General features: G+C 46.2%; 1 protein-coding gene across 4 annotated transcripts in view; it reads left to right on the top strand.

The window, feature by feature from the left end:
- Window positions 1-13,068: 13,068 nt before the first annotated feature.
- Window positions 13,069-18,356, top strand: part of MLLT6 (MLLT6, PHD finger containing) — a 34,107-nt gene continuing 28,819 nt past the window's right edge. The window contains exons 1-3 of one of the 4 annotated variants that reach the window (XM_032966517.2): window positions 13,069-13,163; window positions 14,039-14,307; window positions 17,904-17,983. In XM_032966517.2, coding sequence (XP_032822408.2) covers window positions 14,199-14,307; window positions 17,904-17,983 — 189 coding nt within the window. In that variant the 5' untranslated portion in view covers window positions 13,069-13,163; window positions 14,039-14,198. Of the gene's footprint in view, window positions 14,308-17,903; window positions 17,984-18,356 lie in introns of all 4 variants that reach the window. The other 3 variants (XM_032966508.2, XM_032966534.2, XM_032966526.2) reach the window with 3 other exon arrangements.

Below are 18,356 nucleotides of genomic sequence, written 5' to 3'. Positions count from 1 at the left end.
CAATTTCCACACGACGAGCCACTTCGTTGGGCTATCATTTGTGGCCAGGTCGCTTCTGAAAATAACTATACAGCTCAGTGGGGCCCTACCTGGTAAAATAACAACAAAAAGTAAAAAAAAATAGTCCAATCTCCTCTGCTGCCTGCCATAGCCATTCACTCTCTGCTCGCAGTCTCGCGTGCTGTTGGCTCCCTGTCCGTGTTCAAGTCCAGAATTAATCTCCACAAATGGATTGCGATGGTGCATTAAGCCGCCTCTATTTAAATCGAGGGTGATTTTAAACGACACTTATCTTATCAAGGACCTATAGCGCTTTCTTCAAAGCGCTTTACAACAAATATTAATTTTCGATTTAAAGCTTTCGTGACTGCAATGATTCATCTTCTTTGGTTCTTTCGGTAAAGTCACGTAGAATGATAATAAATAATAAATTGATAAAATAAAATAACACAATAATATTCTCACGACGTTTCGGCCACAACACAAGCGGCCTTCATCAGGTGAAGGCCGCTTGTGTTCATCAGGTGAAGGCCGCTTGTGTTGTGGCCGAAACGTCGTGAGAATATTATTGTGTTATTTTATTTTATCAATTTATTATTTTATTATCATTCTACGTGACTTTACCGAAAGAACCAAAGAAAACAAATATTAATGTTTCATTAGTTATTGGCCGATGGGGAAAAGTGATGGGGTTTGAGTGTTGATGAGGGGAAGGGGTGGCAAGGAAGGGTGGTGATATGGTGATGTTAGGAAGGGGATGGGGGAGGATGGTGAAGGTTTTAAGGATGCGGACCGGAAGTGGAAGAGGGAAATGCTCTTGAAAAAAGATTAGTCTTAAGGCTCAACATTGCGAATGTGATCCCAACATCGTCAGCGCGCATGAGGCTTCATGATGAATTAAGCGTTCGCGGTAAGAAGCCACCAACCACCATAGCGCGCGTGTGTCTGTTGGTGGCACAAGATCTTCAGAACACGTACTCTATGTAACTCTATGGGTCTCTTCGTGTGTATGCGTCTACAGTGTATGTCAGTATAACCCTGTGAGTCTGTATATATGGGTTTTAAAACGTAGCATATAAACGGGTAACCGTTTCCTCATTCAATTACCGGTTCCAGTAACCGATAACCGTTTCCAGTGGAATGTTGGACATTCGTGGGACGATCGCGCGCATTTCTCAAAAGGTTAAAGGTGCGACACGACTCTTGCCTCATCAGGAAACTGCTGGCGAAGGTGCACCACGAAAGGGAACCCATGCGGCTATTTTGGCCTACTCTTCGATGCTGACCAAACGTCTTGAAATAAACTATTATCCGTTTTACCAGTTAAGGCCCAATGAGCCATATAGCTCTTTTTCAGAAGCGACTTGGCCACGAATGGTAGATCAACGAAGTAGCTCATCACGTGGAAATCTATAGCAGCAAATATTCTCAACGCTTGATGTTGATTCTCAATGTGGATGGAAAAACCCCGGAGGATTCGGAGAAAAATCCACGGGACCACGGGTAAAAAGACAAGCAAACTGAATACACAGTAGGCGTCAGGGTCGGGATCGAACCCATGCCTCCTGTATACCAGGCGAGGTAGTTAAAAGTCTCGCCACCGTGGAAGAGGTGGGCGTATCCAGACTTAGCCCAGCATCACGCGCGACCTGCGCCTCAGTGCGAGTTAATGGGTCTCCATGTAAGTCTGTGGGTCTCCATGTAAGTCAATGAACGGGTGTCTTGTGCGAGTCTGTATACATCTGCGTGTATTATTTGTGCGCAAATTTCTTTGCGCAGCCGCAGATCTCCTTACGTATCGGAGGCTGCGTTTAGTGGCCTGGCTCAGCTTGTTGTATACACACACACACACACCCTGTACCGTCGAATTATAGACTGCGTCTACCGATCGATATGAATGTTCGAAGTTCATATCCCAATCTCGGGTCGATTCAGTTCATCATCTGCCAGGGGTCGATACAACATTTTCCGCGCTGTGAAAAAGTTAACAATGGTTGTCCTATGGATACACTAGTCTCCGCCATGGGAATATGGGATTTCCACGAATGGCTGAGGCTCGTCAGTGAAGATGCTTTGACCGAAACCCAAGCAACGTGGGTGATGAGATAGAACCAAAGAAAAGGAGAGAGAAAGGTGACAGACCGAGGAGGAATGCAACAAATGAAACGATTAAAAAAAATATATTTTTATTTTAACAAGTGAGGCCCACTGAGTTAAGTAGCTCTTTTTCAGAATCGACATGGCCACAAATGATAGCTCAACGAAGTGCCTCATCGTGTGGAAATGCCTATCAGCCAAATAATATAAGCGCATGATTCTAAATGTGGAAGGAAAAGCCGGAGGACCCGGAGAGAGACACGTAAAACTCAAAATATACAGCAAAAGGCGGTCAGGGTCGATATCGAACCCACTTACCTCCTGTACACCAGGAGAGGTAGTTAACCAGCTCGCCACCGTGGCGCCCACATATCGCACTGCGTCAAGAGGCCCACGAGGTGGCGATGCTGCTCTACCCAAAAGGGAACCCACGGCGTCGATAGCCCCGCGGCTGTACCGTGGCCAACGCGGCTTCTGCACGAACCGGGCTACTTTGGGCGCGACCCCGCGAGGTGGCGCCGGGCCACGGCCGCACAGGGGGAGCTCCGAGCCCCCACTGAGTTCACGCCGCCCACACCCCGCTCGCCCAAAGGGTTACGCCCAGAGCCCGTCCCGAGGGTACACGACGAATGAGGGCGACCGCCCGGGCCCCGCGCTTTGGGGGGGGCGGGGGGGGGTAGCTGTGATTCACCGTCACGGTTTCAGATGTATGTACTTACGGTATAGTTTTAAAGGCGTCGGGGGCCCCACACAATGTGGCGAGATGTTATCTCAATCGCCTGGCATGCAGGTGGCCGCGGGTTCGATCCAGACGCCTGTTGTATATTAGAAGTTTGCGTGTCTCTCTCTCCTTGTGATCGCGTGAATTTTTTTCATTGTTCTCCGGTTTTCCCTCCCACATTTAGAAGCATGCGTTCAGAGTATTTGGCTAATAAACCGCTTAATTGGGCTACAATTTGTGGCCAGTTCGCTTCTGAAAAAGAGCTATATCGTTTAGTAGGCCTTACCTGGTAAAATAAAAACGGTTTAGGTTTTAAAAAATAGTTCAGTTTAGTGTGATCTGCCCCGTGCCCCGCACCCCTCTATGGAGTGCCCTGGTCACGCCGACCACCGCGACCTTGAAAATGACCTCGTCGACACGCGACCTCCCTCGTACCCAGCTGTCTCTCTCCCTCTCTCTCTCTCTTGGGGACTTTGCTTCGGCGTTTGCTCACTCGGTCGGCTTCCACCGTGCCCCTGCCTCTATTGTTCGCCGAGAAGAGATGGACACTCGGACGGGTCAGCGTGGGATTAGAGAGACACGGCACAGATAAGGTCGGCGTTCGGGCTGGCAAGAGGGGGGTGCTCTTAAGTCTGTCTTTATCTCCGTCCAACCTGTCCATTGCACTTGAATTGGGGGAGCCGATTCCTTACAATTCGCAGCCTTCCGTGCTATCGGCCCCACACCTGTCTGGTAACGTTCATTAATCACGCATAGCCAACAAAGGACCAAGACGACATTCGCATACACTCCTGCTGCCATGCACCCGGCGTCTCGAGTGATTTGTTTGATCCACGGATCACGTGGGGGGGGAGGGGGGGCAACCACGGGGTGGTGCCGTTCTTTCGAGGGTCGCAGTCCACTTGGAACATCAACCGCAAACTGAAGTGCGACATTTAAACTACAATTTTATCTTTATTTTACTAGGTAATACCCACTGAGCTATATAGCTCTTTTTCAGAAGCGACCTGGCCACACAAATGATAGCTCAACGAAGTGGCCTACCTCCACGTGGAGATGTATAGCCGTAGCTAAAGACTCTAAACGCGTGATGTTCACTCTAAATGTGGAGAGAAAAACCGGAGGACAATGAGAAAAATCCACACGACCACGGGGAGAACATGCAAACTCCAGATATACAGCAGCAGGCGACAGTGTCGGGATCGAACCCACGACCTCCTGTATACCAGGCGAGGTAATTGACATCTCGCCACCGTGGTGCGATGCTAGACTCTGTGCATCGAGATGGGCGACGAGTCCAAAAGGTGACAGCCGTCTCCCTCGCGAACTGAAGCTCTCGATGTCGCTCAGAATTCCCAAACCTCTTTGAATTCGTGGCTTCCCGCTGTCCCGGGATTGTCGCCGCCTCCTTTAATCCACTGCTGGGCTGCCAGGTCCTGAGACTGTCCCCCTTAGTGGTCGCTTGTCCCGACGAGACTTCTCCACTGCATTACACAATCCCCTGGGCCAACGGTTCTCGAACTTTTTTGGCCACGACTGTATTTTGCTTCTTGAATTTTGTTTCAACCGAGTAACCCCCTTTGGTTCTGATAAATAATTGTATGAATAATGAACATCAATATTTCTTTTACCAATTGTCCATTTTCCTAGTAACCGCAAGCGGATAAAAACTAATTTTCTATGGACGCTCTGCATGCGTGAGGTAAGTTATTCACACTCGATGGGTACTTTGTTTACTATCAATGAGTTTAGAAAGTTTAATTTTATTTTTGTCGTCTACAATATGGATTTACAATATATCGTAGTTATTGTATATTAGCAGATTCATGCGTGATTATTCACCAATGACTGCCATGTATGATATAATTTCACACGTTTATAAATCAGCTCACGTGGCCCCTGGGACATTGCCATGTAACCCCCTAGGCGTCCATGTACCCTCGGTTGAGAACCACAGCCCTAGGCTGGCCACTTTCCCTCCACCCTTCACGTCGTCCCACTAAAGAAACCTTGGGCCAATTCACTGTCCAGGTTGCCTCAGGAGAAAGTCATCAGGTGGGGAGGTCTGACGCCAGGGCTGCATTTTAGGCTCCTCTCTCCCCGCGTGGGTGTAGTGGTCTAAGGATGTACGAGGTGTTGGGGACGTAAGTGCATCTTGTTTATTTGCTGATTGCATTTTTGAGCCAGCTATAAAAACGATTTTACCAGGTAAGGCCCACTGAGCTATACTCGTTTTCAGAAGTGACCCGGCCACAAATGATAGCCCAACGAAGTGGCTTGTCGTGCGGAAATGTATAGCAGCCATAAACTCTAAACGCCCATTGATTCTAAACGTGGAGCTAAAAACTGCAGGACACGGAGAAAAATCCGCGTGACCACAGGGAGAGAAACATGCAAACTCCAAATATACAAGTGTCAGAGTCGGGATCAAACCCACGACCTTCTGTAAACGAGGCGAGGCAGCTAACATCTCGCCACGGCCGCCAGCTGGCCAGGATTGGGCACAACTTAGTGCACTAGTCCCCAGGCGGTTGTGGCATCACAGGAGCGCACTGTGACCTCTGACTGCGGGTACAACAAGCAGCACGTTGGATTCTGGATTGACAAGTGAGCATCACTTGCCTTGTGTTATGCGAGACACGTTCGCTTTACGATTAATTACACTGTGTAACAATTTTGTTTTTGTTCCTGGGTAGTAAGTGTTATTTCCTAATTGCTTATGCCTCAAAAGTACAGAAAATGGCTATTATTCCCCACAAACTTTGCTTTGTGACCGGGATAGTGATATTTAGAAATGTATCTATTTTGAATGAGAAAACAGGCGAATTTGTCTCTTTTCGTTCACATTAAGTCAGAAAAAAACAATATATTAATCAAAATTAACATCTATTTATACTAAAGTAATACAAAATTACTACAAAAGATGTATAAGTGAGTAGATGGAAAAATCACAACCAGTCATGACTTAAACTGGTTGATGACGTCCTTCCAATTATTACCGTGTTCATGAGCATAAGGCAGATTTTAAACACGGGAGGACCAACACTTCAGCCGTGGCTGATCATTGTCTTAATGCAGTTGGCTCACACGAAATTGATTTCTCTAAGACGAAGGTACTTTGCAAGCCCACTGGCTATCAACAATGATTTGTTCATGAAGCCATCCACATGTACAGACGCAGACACAATTTCAACCGAGAGGATGGGTACAAACTCAGCAATCATTGGAAGGACGTCATCAACCAGTTTAAGTCATAACTGGCTGTGATGTTTCTATCTTGTCACCTTCCGATGTTAGTTTTATTTTACTAAAGATGGGACAAGCAATTCCAGTCCCTGCGGCGTCGCCCCCTGCGCTGGGCGTACTACCACAAGTTGTTAATTTCTCCACGGCTCATGCGTCTACCCTTTTCTTGCTCCCCGATCTCACATTAACATCACCGTCTCCGCTTGTACTGGCCCCAGGGCACTTGTGCCCAGCCTACTTCGTTCTGATACCAGGACACTTGAGCTACAACAAGTTGTCAATTAACATAACCATCACCGCTTGCGCTGGCCCTAGGGCACTTGTGCCCAGCCTACTTCGTTCTGATACCAGGACGCTTGAGCTACAACAAGTTGTTAATTAACATAACCATCACCGCCTGCGCTGGCCCCAGGACACTTGTACCCAGCCTACTTCGTTCTGATACCAGGACACTTGAGCTACAACAAGTTGTTAATTAACATAACCCTCACCGCTTGCGCTGGCCCCAGGGCACTTGTGCCCCGCCCACTTCGTTCTGATACCAGGACACTTGAGCTACAACAAGTTGTTAATTAACATAACCATCACCGCCTGCGCTGGCCCCAGGACACTTGCACCTCGCCCACTTTGTTCTGATACCAGGACGCTTGGGCTTCGCCCATTTTAAACCTTTAAAACAGCTTGCCTTTAGTGGCTTCCCCCCCCCCCCTTTTTCACCTGATGACGGTCGCTTGTGTTGCGATTGAAACGTCGTAGTTTTTTGCTTATTATTTTTTTAACCTATCTACGTGATTCTTGGTTCTTTCGGTAAAGTCACGTAGAAGGGAAACAATAAAATATAAAACAATACAATTCTCACGACGTTTCGACTGCAACACAAGCAATCATCATAAGGTGTGAAAACCACAGCAAGAAAATTTGAAAAAAGTGGCGGTTTTTTTAACGTTAGAACCACGGAGAGCAATTTGACAGTTTGTTCAGATGGACGAGTCCATCTATGTTCGGAAAAGAGGAGGGGGGAGACGAAAATAATGGATGTGGTCTGAAAGCCACCGTAAGCGTGAACAATCAATTAAGACCTAAAATGGTTTATCAAATCCTTCCAATGATTGCTAAGCCAGAATCCATATTCTCGGTTGAAATTGTCTCTGTGTTTGTATATGTGGATAGCCTCATGAACGAATCTCTCATGGTAGCCAGATGGCTTGCAAAGAACCTCTTGTCTTATTTAATTTTTTCCCTTCTACGTGACTTTACCGAAAGAACCAACAATATGAATCCCTGTAGTCACGAAAGCTTTAAATCAAAATCTATCTACGTGACTTTACCGAAAGACCCAAAGAAGATGAATTCCTGCAGTCACGAAAGCTTCAAGTCAAGATTAAATCTCTTACATATTAGTCGTGGGTGAAATAATTGTATTTTTGTAGGATGGTACAGAGGGGAAAAATGAGCCATGAATTTCGCTATCCCAAGAATTTGGTGGGAACTCACTGACCACTCAAGCAACTGCTACTTCTGCATGGTGGACCCTTCCAAACGTCGGACTGGCAAGAATGCACCTGCTATCCCGTATCCGGACCTTCCTTCATCCATCGCCCCGGTGCCATACTGCCATGAGCTCCCCGTACCCACTCCTCCGGAGAGAGAGCAGCGGTCTTTAGAAGGGAGCAGCAAGTCAGAGAGCGAGGAAGACGTTGTAGATCCAAATTACACTTTCAGAGGTGGAGCTGAGGAGAGAAACCCATACTACCCCAACCAAAAAGACCTAAACGACTTGATCAGAGATCTTGGTCTCACCAAGTCCAATGCTGAGCTTTTGACGTCGAGATTCAAGCAGTGGAACTTGTTGGATGTAAGTGTGAAAGTCGCAGATCAGAGGAAGCGTCACCAACCTTTTTGCAGCTTCTTCACCCATCAAGATGGGCTCTGCTTCTGCCACAATGTGACCAGTCTGTTCGAGGCAATCGTAATCGCCTATAACCAGAATGAGTGGCGCCTCTTCATTGACAGCTCATCCAGGAGCCTCAAAGCCGTGCTGCTCCATAATGGTAACAAGTACCTGTCTCTTCCCCTGGCACACTCGGTGCACCTCAAAGAGGATTACAACAGCATCAAGACCTTGCTGGATGCCTTCAAGTATGATGAGTACAGCTGGGAGGTTATCAGAGACTTCAAAATGGTGGCATTCTTGATGGGTCTCCAAGGCGGTTTTACCAACTTTCCCTGCTATCTTAGCCTTTGGGACAGCAGGGACACCAAGGCGCACTACCACAGGCAGGACTGGCCACAGCGGACCGAGTTCTCTGTGGGGAACAACAACGTCAAGTGGGAGCCACTGGTCGACCACCGGAAGGTGCTGATGGCACCACTGCACATCAAATTGGGCCTTATAAAACAATTTGTCAAGAGCTGTAGAAAAGGAGTCGGCAACCTTCAAGTACCTTCAAGACTTCTTTCTTAAGCTGAGTCAAAGGTCAAAGCCGGTGTCTTCGTTGGACCACAGATAAAGAAGATCCTGGAGTGCAATTAATTCCCCAAGAAACTCACTAGCCAGGAGAAAGTGGCTTGGAGCAGCTTTGTCACAGTAGTTCGTGGCTTCCTGGGCAATCACAAGGTCGAAAACTATGTGGAGCTGGTTGAAACTCTGGTGAAGAACTACGGCACAATGGGTTGCAGGATGTCCCTCAAAGTCCATATGTTGATGCTCATCTTGATAAATTCAAGGGGAACATGGGAGCATACTCGGAGGAGCAAGGCGAGCGCTTCCACCAGGATATACTGGACTTTGAACGCTGCTACCAAGGACAGTATAACGAGAACATGATGGGAGACTACATTTTGGGGCTGATTCGTGAAAGTGATTTACAGTATAATCGTAAATCTCGAAAAACTATTCACTTCTAAATCTTTTGTAGTAAATTTTGCATTACTTTAGTATAAATACATGTTAATGTTGATTCATATGTTTTTTTCTGACTTTGTGAACGAAAAGACACAAATTCGCCCGTTTTCTCATTGAAAATATGTATATTTCAAAATATCACTGCCCTGGTTACAAAAGCAACGTTTGTGAGGAATAATAGCCATTTTCTATACTTTTAGGCATAAGCAATTAGGAAATAACACTTACTACCCAGGAACAAAAATTGTGTTACACAGTGTTATCGTTCCGTTTGCGTTCTATAATACTTCCTTATAGTGAATGCGTTCATTCATGGGCGGGTGACCACTACGCACAAAGATCCCCCGTATAGCCTCCACAGACTGTTGGGGCAAGTGCTGTAGGCGATCAGCACCTACGAAGGTGGTGGGCACGGCACAGGAGGGGTTGGGTGGCCAGCACCTTGAACTTCTTTCGCACCGTACATAGCCAACCGTGCTAATGGGAAGTGCACACGGACTCACAGCTTGAATAGTTATATTCTTAGCTCTTTCGGTAAAGTCACGTTGAAGGGAAACAATAAAATAATAAAATATATAAAACAATAAAAATTCTCACGACGTTTCGACCATAACACAAACGGTCGTCATCAGGTGTGAAAAGCAACGGCAAGAAACATTTGAAAGAAGTGTCGGTAATATAAATGTTATTATTTTATTGTTTCCCTTCAACGTGACTTTACCGAAAGAGCTAAGAATATGAATTACTGCAGTCACGAAAGCTTTAAATCAAAATTTAAGCTTGAATAGTTGTCACATTGACAACAAGCAACGACTACACGTGTCCAGTGACAACACATGTTGAACACGGAACACGTGTAATTCCTCCAATGTGCACCTCGGCATGTGTATGTGCAGTGGGTAGCGTGCTGCGCTACGAACCTGAACAACCGGGTTCGATTCCCGCTCACGGCCAACACCAGTGACGATTATTATCTGAACCGGTCCTGGGACTCCCCTAGGTTGACTCAGCCTCAAATGAGTACCTGGTGCGGTGTGTAAATATAGCCAATGGGGAGACAAAGGCGGTCGGGCGTGGTGTTGGCCACCCACCCCCTTGTGTGCCGTGCCGGCCTGCATAGGTGCTCGCGAACAGCACTTGCCCCAAGTCTGTTTAGGATATACGGGGGATCTTTGTCTTCGGTTGTACGTGACACAAGGTGGGAATATTGGTGGGAATATTGGTGGGAATATTGGTGGGAATATTGGTGAGCACATTGCGCTACCTGGGTTCGATTCCCGGCCACGGCTAACATAAGTGGCGAATATGTGAACCGGTCCTGCGTCCTACCATAAAATAAGTACCTGATGGTGTATAAACATCACTGGAGAGACAAAGGCGGCCGGGAGTGGTTGTGTCATCCCCTCCGGCCTTCTTAGGTACCCGCTGGCTAAAATATAAGTTATAGCTCAGTGGGTTTTCCATGATGAGATAAGAAAAATATTGTTTAGTTTTATTTGTGTGTATATATTTTATAAGTGATTTACCTTTCCTATACTTTGAACTCCTATCACGTGTTTTTGTTGTTGTTGTAACATTCTGACATGCCCCTACTGGACATGTGTGAAAAAAGAAAGCTTTATAGCTCATCGGATTCCTCCTGCAGAAGAAATACAATATTCTGATTCTAATTATTGGGGTCTGGGTGGTTCTGCACGGGCTCACAGCGCCACCCGGCGGGCCCTGTTGGGGGATCTGCACGCAACCATCGCCACTTGAAGTCCCGTTCGGAGCTGATTTATGACGTCGTTCCCACATTTGAAATGAAGTTAATTACTTTTAAAGTATATTCTTAGCTCTTTCGGTAAAGTCACGTTGAAGGGAAACAATAAAATAATAAAATATATATAAAACAAGAATATGAATTACTGCTTAAATCAAAATTTTACTTTTGAAGTACTGTATAACAAAACCATGAACTATTTTTTTTTATGTTACCAGGTAAGGCCCACTGAGCTTTATAGCAATTTGTTTCAGAAGCGACCTATCACAAATGATAGGGGCCGTCCATAAATTACGTCACGCACCTGGGATGGGGGGGGGTCAGACATTTGTGACGATGTGTGAAGAGGGGGGGGGGGTGAGACATGTGACGTCACATCAAAATGCGCAACTTTAAATAAATATAGACAACACGTTCTACTTAATTAAATAGACTTTTAAAATAAATGTTTTCTCCTACAACATCAGAGTGCAGCGCCACATTAAATACGCACTACAATGACAAGTTTAAAGCGATTTGAAGCATGTTTGATTTTTTTTGGGGGGGCAGAGCTTTGTGACGTCATATTTGAGGGGGGTCTGACTTTTTGTGACGCCGTGTGACGAGGGGGGGGGGGTCAAAAATTGTCAAAAATCGCGTGACGTCATTTATGGACGGCCCCATAGCTCGACGAAGTTGATGTTGATTCTAAATGTGGAGGGGAAAACCGGAGGACCAGGACAAAAATCCACGGGACCACGGGGAGAGAGACACGCAAACTCCAAATATACAGCAGTAGGTATCAGCGTCGGGATCGAACCCACGATCTCCTGCATACCGGGCGAGGGAGTTAACATCTCCTAGCCACCGTGATGATGACAGAGAGAGACACGCAAACTCCAAATATACAGCAGTAGGCATCAGCGTCGGGATCGAACCCACGACCTCCTGCATACCAGGCGCGGGAGTTAACATCTCCTAGCCACCGTGATGACGATGAGATGAAAGAGAGACCTCCTGCGTTTTTTGGTTTGACCATGTTTGTTTGTTGTAGTACGGAGTTAGACTGATGGCCTTAATCTAAGTTGTCTTGTGGTTGTTGTTATTGTTTGAATAATTATCAAATAGAGCAAGTCAAGATCTATAAGTATCTTGGGGTCATCCTGGATTCAAAACTTAATTTTGAAGATCACATTGATTATGTTGGTAAAAAGACAAAAATAAAAATTGGTTTTCTGTATCGACACAAGCACTGCTTCCCCCCAATGTTCCGTTTGGAATTGATAAAAGCTACCATACTGCCTCTACTTGACTACTGTGACATCGTGTATAAATCAGCTCCAAGTACTGTACTGAAGAAGCTTGATTCCATCTATCACTCGGCCTTAAGATTTGCATTGAACTGCCCATATAGGACTCACTACTGTGATCTCTACATTGGGTCAAACTTAACATCTCTTAATGTTCGACGGCTTGTGCACCAGATCTTATTTATTCACGATGTACTTACAAAAAAATCCGCAGACTACCTACTGGATCTCCTCTCTGTTTCAAAGAACAAATTTGACCTCAGGTCTTCGCTCATTTACCAGCTTCACATTCCCTATTGCCGTACAAAAACCGGAAGGGCCTTTGCTATTGATGCCCCCAGGGTCTGGAATGCTATTGCCAATAAACTGCAACTTGAATCACTACCTATGAGATCTTCACTCAAAACTGCTCTAGAGGAGTTGTACACCCCTAGCTGCCACTGCTATTCAGTGGCCTAAAATATGGCTCTAGATTTTGGTGTTATAATTTATTTATGTAGTTTATTGTAAAAAAAATTCGGTCACAGTCCCTATGATCACTGTTACATTGCATTTATGGCTTTTATTTTGGTGATTTCGAAAAGTTTTTTTTGGTTTTGGCCATGTTTTTGTTTATTGTAGTACGGAGTTAGACTGACGGCCTTAACCTTAGTTGTCTTGTTGTTGTTGTTGTTGTTATTTGACTTGCATCCCACTGGGATTTTTGCACACAGCGTTGGTGTACGACGCTTTTTTCAGGAATATTTAGATGTTTTTTCTGGGTTTTCTGTTTGCACAGTCACATAGTCACTTTAAGATGTTTTCTTGTTCATGTTTTAGTTTTTTGTTTGTTGCGGTTGCACCCGTACAGGGCTATACCAAATAAATGAAACTCAAATGTGAAACTGCGCGCCAGGCGACAGTCAACATCTTGCAGGCCACCGTGACGTCACACTATTTGAAGCGGCTGCGTCACGTGACGACCGAGACCACCCCCACCCACGATAGCCCCTCCCAACTCCGCGTGATGTCACGAGGGCCGCGCGCGCGCAGACTTCGTACCACGTGACTGTTACCCCATCTCCCCTCCTGATACCCCCCCCCCCTTAAGCCGGGTGACGTCACGAGGCTTGGGCCACGTGACCCGCGCGCCCTTCGCCGTCGGTAAGAGGCCGCGCGCGCGCGCGCGCTCGGGGTCGCGGAGGGAGCCCCGCGTTTCCTAGTTCTCCTGCCGCCGGAAGGGTCACCCGGGGTGGCCTGATCACTAGGCCTCACTAGCCCCCCTCCCCTACCCACCCATCCGAGCACAACTCCCGCCGCCAACCACGACCACCGTAACCACCGCGACGAGCGCCGTAGCGATCGCGACCCGTCGAGCGATAACAACAACAAGGCAGGGCGATGGGAGTGCGGTAAAGGCGAGGGCGAGTTGAGCTCCCACCTCCCCCGCCCGCCCGCCCCCCACGTGCCCGCCTGGCCCAAGAGGCCACCGTCACCATTGTCGGGGCAATGCCGGCGCGGCCTCTCGCCCTGCGTGGCGGCGGCGGCGGCGGCAGCGAGGGTTTAAACTCCACCCGCACCTCTCTGTCTCTGGGTGTCTCTACGTCTGTGTAGGTCGATGCGGTCGATGTGTTGGTGGCTCCCGAGTGAGACTTCCCCGCGTGTTGCTGCGTTCGTTTTACCCGGCGCCGTCTCGATGCGCTCCTCTCGACTTTTTTCTGCGTCTTATTTTTCTGCTTCCGTGTTTCCGTGCGTTTCTTTCAACACGCGTCTGTGTGGCTACGTGAGTGTGCTCCCTCCCTGCGCGCGTGTGTGTGTGTGTGCCTTCACTGCGTGCGACCGTGTGTAACTGTTTTTCTGCGTTCCGCCGTGTATGCCTCTCCTCCGCATTGCCATGTGCGTGTGACGTTGTCAATGTCCAGTCTTGTTTTATTTTTTTTTAATCTGCGCGCGCGTGCGTGTGTGACTGCCTGCGTCTGCAGCGTTGACACTGTTATTGTTGTTGTTGTGCTCCGTGCGTCTCTTCTCGTGCCTCTTAGCGGTTGGACCGCGCCGGCACGGACGCGGCGGCGGCGGCGGGAGGAGGAGGAGGCGGAGGAGGAGGGCGGACACGACAGTTGCGCTGGCGGCGCAGGCGGCGCTGGTGGTGGCGGTGGCGTCTGGACGGGGCCCGCGCTTGGCTGATTGGGCCCGAGCGCGATGAAGGAGATGGTCGGCGGGTGCTGTGTGTGCTCTGACGAGCGAGGTTGGGCAGAGAACCCGCTCGTGTATTGCGATGGACACGGCTGCAGCGTGGCCGTGCATCAAGGTGAGGATGGCCGCGTCGGTGCCGCGCTTCGCCTGCCCTCATCCCCGTAATGAGGTCCTCTCGTTCTCTGCAGCGGAGGATTTTCGAACCGGGCCACGTGTGGGGTGTGCATGCTTTCACTGCCACCAGATGTCTTCATTGCTGTGATGTTGGCTTGTGGTTACGGTGTGAGTTAAAGGTTCATTCGTGAGAATAGTCCATGCTGTCTATTCAAAACTTAAATATTTTCCATCATAAAGCTTTTTGGGGTTTTATCGCGTAAATATGAATGTGTCGTTAAACCCGCCACCACCCGACAAGGTTTGTCACGTAAACAGAACGTGGCCAATTCGTTACTAGTACAGCCCACCGATGTGTTGGAGAGCAAATCTATAACATTTACAATCTGAGTACGACGTTTCGCCAGTAATTACAACCGGCATCAGGCGGCAGCCAGATTTGTGGTGGGTATAACGACACATTTATATTTACGAGATCTAACCCAAAAAAAACCTGTATTATGGATGATATTGGTCGTGAAAGCCTACGTGTTAAACTATTTTTTTTATTTTTAAAGGTAAGGCCCACGGAACTATGTAGCTCTTTTTCAGAAGTGACCTGGGCACAAATGATTTCTAATCGAGTGGCTTATCATGTGGAAATTTATCGCGGCCAAATAATATAAATGCATGTTTCTAAATGTGGAGGGAAAAACCCGAGGACCCGGAGAAAAATCCACGCGACCACGGGGAGAATAGGAAAACTCCAAATGTACAGGCGTCATTACAACCACCAGACAAAAGTGGATTATGTAATTCATTTGTGTTTGTTGATGAGACCGAGAAGATACAACTGGCCCAGTTTTATGCTGCTGAAAAACATTTGTATGAAATGCCCATAGACCAATGGACGGCATCGATTTATATTCTGTATTTGGCGCGACTTTTATATGATTATCCCTGTGGGTGGTGTCGTCCTCGACTCTTACGGCTCGTATCAGACGAGTTAAAAACCATAATCCTTTAACGCAGGTATTTCTTGCACGATGTCAGGTGACATGATAGACCTCACCTCTATACAGGTAGTGTAGAGACCCTGCCGAGAGGCTTGTCTGCTATATTTACGGCTAACAATCATTGGCCAGTAACTTTTGTACATTGAGTGACGTGAGAATCTGTGGAAAATTCCACTTTCACCTTGTTGTCATTGGCCACCAACTCAAGTGAAGTTGAGTGTACTCAAGTTGGCCTGATTTCCCCCGGTACTTGAATGACAACTCAAGTTGTGTTGATAACATGGAGTTTCACTGATTTTTCTCAAGTTACTCAAGTTGTCACAAGAGTTAGTCAGGTCACTTGCGTAGTATGTAAAATTAAATTTTCATTCTGCCTACAACATTTTTATTCACATTTGGTAATGTACTCCATTTTGGCCAGAATAGAATTCAGGGCAGCCCCAGAGGAGAGACATGGGGGACAGTGCCAGAATTGCCAGCTAACTCACACTCCCATGGAAATGAGAGGCGGTAGAGGGGGGGGGGCAACTGCCCACTAGACACTCGGATCAGTAGGGCCCTGCCTCTGCCAAATTGTGGACACAAACACTGGATTATTAACAGTAGCTTCTGCCGTAGACTAAATCATGTTTGTCAAAGGACACCGGGCCTGTGCCTGCCGAGTTGTAGTGAATGTGAGAAGTGCATTCAGTGTTGAGTGTAGAACTGACACTGTGTAAACTATACAACACTGTGGTCAGGACTAATCACCAAATACCACGGTTTTGTACCAGTAGTGTGCTACAACAATCTTTGTGATATAAAATTACTGTGCAGACATACAGTCAAATGCAGTTTGTGTAACACTATCTTCATTCGATATAGACTACTACCGTTCGACAAATTAGCGACTGATGGGCACGACATACTGGCGCACACCACTATGGTCCAGAAATTTAGAGGCAAGGGTCTTTGGCTCGTTGATATGTTTATTAAACTCCCAAACCCTCTGGGCTGCAAGATGACCAGGAAATGACAGGATGTAAATTTGGCTCAAGAACCCTCTTTGTGGACTTGAATGTTCCATTCTTAAGTATGGAATTTCTGTGGGTAGTGGACCTTTCGCACATAAACTTATTCATTACTGTGGCATGCTGTCATTAATGTAGTAGTGAAATTGTACATGTATAATTTGCGTAATATAGTTTTGTATCAATGGATTCTCACCTAGTATTAAATAACGCTCATGTGTGTACATTTGCAATACGATTCACTGGCTCAATCTTGCCTGATATACTCTTTGGTTCTATTCGGTAAAGTCACGTAGGTAAAAAAATAAAACAACAAAAATCACGACGTTTTTTTACCTATGTGACTTTACCGAATAGAACCAAAGAGTATGGATCCTTGCAGTCACGAAAGCTTCAAATCTAGACTTGCCTGACATCTCCATTGTCAGCCTCCGTGTACATGGAACTTCGTATTTACAGTTCCAGCACTGAGGATGATGCATCTTACGAGGCCGTGGTTGATATTTTTATTGTTTTATATATATTTTATTATTTTATTGTTTCCCTTCAACGTGACTTTACCGAAAGAGCTAAGAATATGAATTACTGCAGTCACGAAAGCTTTAAATCAAAATAGAACAACAAGACGTGCAACTCAATTGCTCTTTCAAGCTGCTCAAGAGATAATCAGAGATCACCCATAATCCTTGACACCAGCCTTAGTCCTAACACCACTGTTTACTTGCAAACATAACCCAGGAGGCCTCTTGCCTTAGAGTTTTCTGTGTTTATAGATGATTTCTGGATTGTTTAGAAGTTAACAGTACCAAGCATAATAGAGCTTTTTGGGTTAGATCGCGTAAATATATAAATGTGTTGTTAAGACCCGCCACCACCCGACACAGCCAACTAGTAAGGGTTGTCATGTAAACAGAACATGCCAGTTTGTCACTCGTACAGCACACGGGTGTGTTGGAAGCCACAACATTTACAAACTGAGGACCAAGACTTGATGAAGAGTTTTATATATATATTTTTTAAAACAGGCTGTGGTTCATCCTTCCACTTAAAACATTTGCATAAAAAAACATCAGTCTACATACTTTTCTTTGTTAATTTAACTGGTGACATGAAGGCTACCTATCAATATATATTTTTCACAAGTTCATGTGATTTCTTCCTGAAATAATTTCTCTTTCAATATCACTTTCACAGCTTTTATCACAAGTGTTGTTGGAATTTGTTAATAAGTATAAAGTAAAATACACCTTCAGAAGACTTAACACAAAGTGTATTGGACAGATGTGGAAATTCACTTGATTATTGACTGTGACTTGGTTGTTAGATCCCATGCTTGTTAACACATTCTTGTCCAACTGCTCAAATTGAACGATTGCCCAATGATATAATCGCAATTAATAGTTAATTCACTACACGTTTAAACTGAGATTAAAACGTGTAATTAAATCAGTAAAACTTCATCGATGTTTTAATGGACTCTGTGCACCGTAGTTGTATAACCAGGCAGTGTCGTATTATCTGGCTGGTGTGCGCATGTGTGCGCGCGAATGGCCCTCCCTGTTGCATTATGCGCGTGCTTCTGTCGTTCGCAGCTTGTTACGGGATAGTGCATGTCCCCACGGGGCCGTGGTTCTGCCGAAAGTGTGAGTCGCAGGAGCGAGCAGCGCGAGTGGTGAGTGGTGCAAATGGTCCTGGACACTTTCACACATGCATGCATGCTCACCCTGCACATGTGCATGATTGCTCCGTATGCATTCACGCCTGTCCACCTACATACATTAGTAGTGGCCTAGGACCTCAGAATGCTTATTAATCTTTTGCGATACTTTAGCATTGCTATAAGTGAGGCTATTGGCATGTAACGATTCAAAATCAACCCCCCCCCCCCCATTAAATCAATTCTTATTGTCCCATTTTTTTCTACTGTATTGTTTGTTTTCTTAGGTATTCTGTGTCATTTGTACAACTTTAAAACATTAGCATAAATACAACAGCATATGTGCATCTTATTTGCATAGAGATCAATGACTGATTATTGCATGAAC

This window comes from Petromyzon marinus, chromosome 2 (genome assembly GCF_048934315.1).
Source record: "Petromyzon marinus isolate PM22_M1 ecotype Great Lakes invasive population chromosome 2, UKy_Petmar_22M1.pri1.0, whole genome shotgun sequence".
Lineage (NCBI taxonomy): Eukaryota > Metazoa > Chordata > Hyperoartia > Petromyzontiformes > Petromyzontidae > Petromyzon > Petromyzon marinus.
This window is presented reverse-complemented; position numbering and strand designations above follow the sequence as displayed.